Raw genomic sequence first — 3,408 nt, 5'->3', positions numbered from 1 at the left:
GGACCTGCAGTGAGCAGGGCTGGAGAGAGCCCAGCCCTGACTTCCTCCACCTCCCACCCGTGTCTCTGGCAGTGCGTGGACAACATCCGCTGCAACGGCCTGATGATGAACGCCTTCGAGGAGAACTCCAAGGTCACCGTGCCCCAGATGATCAAGTGAGTGTGGAGAGGGCCGGGACGCAGCTCCCGTGGCAGCCAAGCGCTGCCAGGAGCCTCGGGACCAGAGTGGCCTCCCCGGGACCCCCACGGCCTCCCGTGCGCTCCATGGGCTGCTGCAGTGCGGTGATGAGGAGCGTTAATGAGCTGTTGGGGGATCGCCGTGTGCTGGGGACGTGGGGATGGCAACGGGGAGAGCTTGGAATAAAATAACAATAGGAAAGCGGGGGAGAAGTGCCAGAAGAGGGGCACGGGGGCTGTGGTTCTGCAGGTGCTGGGGTGCAGAGGCTGTGCTGGGACACATGTGGGACAAGGGGGGCTGGTCCCAGGGGTGGGACGGGGCAGCACGGGGCTGTTCCTGCCCCATTCCCTGCTGCTGGGCAGGGGAAGGAGCTCGGTTTGTGTGCACCTGGGGATGGCCCGTCCACGTCCCTCTGCCTGCTGTGCACTCCCCCCGTCCCAGGGTGTGGATTCCCAGGTTTTCCCACCCGGGTTTTCCATGGGGGCACCCCGTACGAACAGGGCTCCTTCCTGCACCACTTTCCATGGTCTCTTGGTTTCGTTCCAGGCTGGAACCACAGATATCTTGTTTCTCTGCAGGTCTGATGCCAGCTTGTATTGTGATGATGTTGACATTAGGTTCAGTAAAACGATGAATTCCTGCAAGGTCCTGCAGATCCGCTATGCCAGTGTGGAGCGGCTGCTGGAGAGGCTGACGGACCTGCGCTTCCTGAGCATCGACTTCCTCAACACCTTCCTGCACTCCTACCGCGTCTTCACCACTGCCCTCGTCGTCCTCGACAAGCTCATCACCATCTACAAGAAGCCGATCAGCGCCATCCCTGCACGGTGAGGCTGCAGGGCTGCCCGGGGCCTGTCCTGTCCCTGGGACACCCCGGCACTGTGGCACTGCTCCGTGACACAGGGGAAGGAGATGAATCCACGCCCTGCAGGAGTCCCCGCTCCCGGGAGGGCCCCGTGCTGGCCGTGGGCTGGTGGGGCTGCTGTTGGCTCTGCTGCGCCTGGGGGGACGCCCTGGGCTCCCAGTGCCACGGGGGGATCCCCACGACCTCCTGGGCAGGGCAGGTGCCAGCTCAGCCTCTCCCTGTCCATCCCAGGTCCCTGGAGCTCCTGTTTGCAAACAGCCAGAACAACAAGCTGCTCTATGGGGAGCCCCCCAAGTCCCCCAGAGCCAACCGCAAGTTCTCGTCGCCGCCGCCGCTCTCCATCAGCAAGTCGTCGTCCCCCAGCCGCCGGAGGAAGCTGTCCCTCAACATCCCCATCATCACCGGGGGCAAGGCGCTGGACCTGGCGGCGCTGAGCTGCTCCTCCAACGGCTACGCCGGCGTCTACTCCTCCATGGCCCCCTTCAGCAAGACCACCCTGGACATCAACAAGCTGTACGTGTCCAGCACCTATCCCAACAAAATCCCAGACGAAGGAGAAGCGGCCTCGGAAAAGCAAGAGGAGTCGCTGCCGGGCAAGCAAAGTGAGTCCCTGAGGGTTTGGGGATGGCTCTGGCACAGAGGGGCCAGTTTAGGTGCACACACAGAGAGCTCCTGCCTCCTGAATCCTCGGTCATTTTTAATAACAAAACCAAAAATACCTCCCAACCTTCCCCCCCTCACCTCAAAGGAAAAACCTGTTCCAAAATATCCCACAGAAATGGCAGAACTCTGTGCCTTTTCTGTACATGGTGGCTGCATCCAGAGCTGGAATGGGTCAGACTTCAGGAAAATGGGGAGGAACTGTGGCTGTGTTTGTGTGCAGAGGGTGTAAAAGGGTTCCCTGTTCCTCCCAGGCTCAGAGGTGTCTGTCAGGGAGGAGTCGGACACGGATCCCAACCACAGCGATGAAGCAGAAGCTGAAGCTTCCCCAACGAAATCTCCGACAACTCCCAAGTCCATCAAGTGCAAAAATTCATCAGGTAACGAGTGAGGTCTGGGGTGCTGGTGTGTCGGGGGGCTGGCACGTGTGGTGAGCTGTCCTGGCAGCAGCGGTGCCCACGGTGCTGGATCTCTTCTCCCGCAGATTTCTCGCTGTTCTCCTACAACAACGGCATGGTCATGACGTCCTGCCGGGACCTGGACAGCGCCCGCAGCGCCGTGTCCGCCACCTCTGCCTTCGCCATCGCCACGGCGGGGGCCAACGAGGGCACCCCCACCAAGGAGAAGTACCGCAGGATGTCCCTGGCCAGTGCAGGTACCTGCCCGAGGGGGCTTCCACCCTTCCCAGAGGGGATTCCCTCCAGGTGCACTCTGGCCGGGAAGAGCCCCCCCGGGGGAGCCCAGAGCCCCCCTGGGGGAGCCCAGAGCCCTCAGAGCCCTCAGAGCCCCCCTGGGGGAGCCCAGAGCCCCCAGAGCCCCCAGAGCCCCCAGAGCCCCCAGAGCCCCCAGAGCCCAGCACCTGCCCCAGGCCGTGTCCCGGGAGTCCCAAGGGATGTGCAGGTCACAGGTGGCCCCAGGTGGCCCGGTGCCTCCTGCCACAGCAGCGCAGGGGTGCTGGGGCAGGGGGTGCTCCTTTGGCAGCCCTCCAGCAGCTCTGAGCCCTTTGTGCTGAGGGAGCCATGCTGTGCTGAGGGGCCACCGGCAGTTTCAGGCTTCCCGACGGACCAGCGGAACGGGGACAAGGAGTTCGTGATCCGGAGAGCGGCCACCAACCGCGTCCTCAACGTGCTGCGGCACTGGGTGTCCAAACACTCCCAGGTGGGCAGGGGCTCCTTCCCGCTCTCCCTCCCTCCCCGCACGCTGCCAGCTCAGCCACGAGCCGGCGGAGAAGGGGATTTGGCACCGAGGCTTGGTGAAGCACAGCAGCGGGGGCCGGGATGCCCCGGCAGGGGAACAAGGGTCACATCTCAGTGTTTGCACAGTTGGGGTGCAGAGGAGGGGGGCTGGACCCCCCATCACCCCTGACTGGGCACAGAGGACGGGAGTCTCTGTGTCTGGTGCCTGTTGGGATGCTCAGGATGGGGTCAGGGCCCTGGGAGCTGTCCCTGCTGTCCTGTCCCTCCCTGCACTGGGGACTGGGGACAGTGGAGCCCTGCTGGCTGTCACAGTCCTGCCAGGCCTGGTGATTCTGGTGTGCTGGAACTGAGGGAGCCTGCTGGGACTGTGCTGGGACTGTGCTGGGACTGTGCTGGGATGTGCTGGGATGTGATGGGATGTACTGGGATGTGCTGGGATGAGCTGGGATGTGCTGGGATGTGCTGGGATGTGCTGGGATGTGATGGGATGTACTGGGATGTGCTGGGATG

At 63.3% G+C, this 3,408-nt stretch overlaps 1 protein-coding gene across 2 annotated transcripts in view; it reads left to right on the top strand.

Annotated features, from left to right (window-relative positions):
• Nucleotides 1–3,408, top strand: part of RASGRF1 (Ras protein specific guanine nucleotide releasing factor 1) — a 28,436-nt gene that overhangs the window by 18,423 nt on the left and 6,605 nt on the right. The window contains exons 13-18 of one of the 2 annotated variants that reach the window (XM_015639431.2): nucleotides 73–155; nucleotides 795–1,004; nucleotides 1,274–1,644; nucleotides 1,957–2,082; nucleotides 2,187–2,357; nucleotides 2,748–2,860. In XM_015639431.2, the coding sequence (XP_015494917.1) occupies nucleotides 73–155; nucleotides 795–1,004; nucleotides 1,274–1,644; nucleotides 1,957–2,082; nucleotides 2,187–2,357; nucleotides 2,748–2,860 (1,074 nt within the window). Of the gene's footprint in view, nucleotides 1–72; nucleotides 156–755; nucleotides 1,005–1,273; nucleotides 1,645–1,956; nucleotides 2,083–2,186; nucleotides 2,358–2,747; nucleotides 2,861–3,408 lie in introns of both variants that reach the window. The other variant, XM_015639430.3, reaches the window with a different exon arrangement.

The sequence above is a fragment of the Parus major genome, chromosome 10 (assembly GCF_001522545.3).
Source record: "Parus major isolate Abel chromosome 10, Parus_major1.1, whole genome shotgun sequence".
NCBI classification, from domain to species: Eukaryota; Metazoa; Chordata; class Aves; order Passeriformes; family Paridae; genus Parus; species Parus major.
Note: the sequence above shows the minus strand (reverse complement) of the source record. Positions and strands in the feature narration are given on the sequence as shown.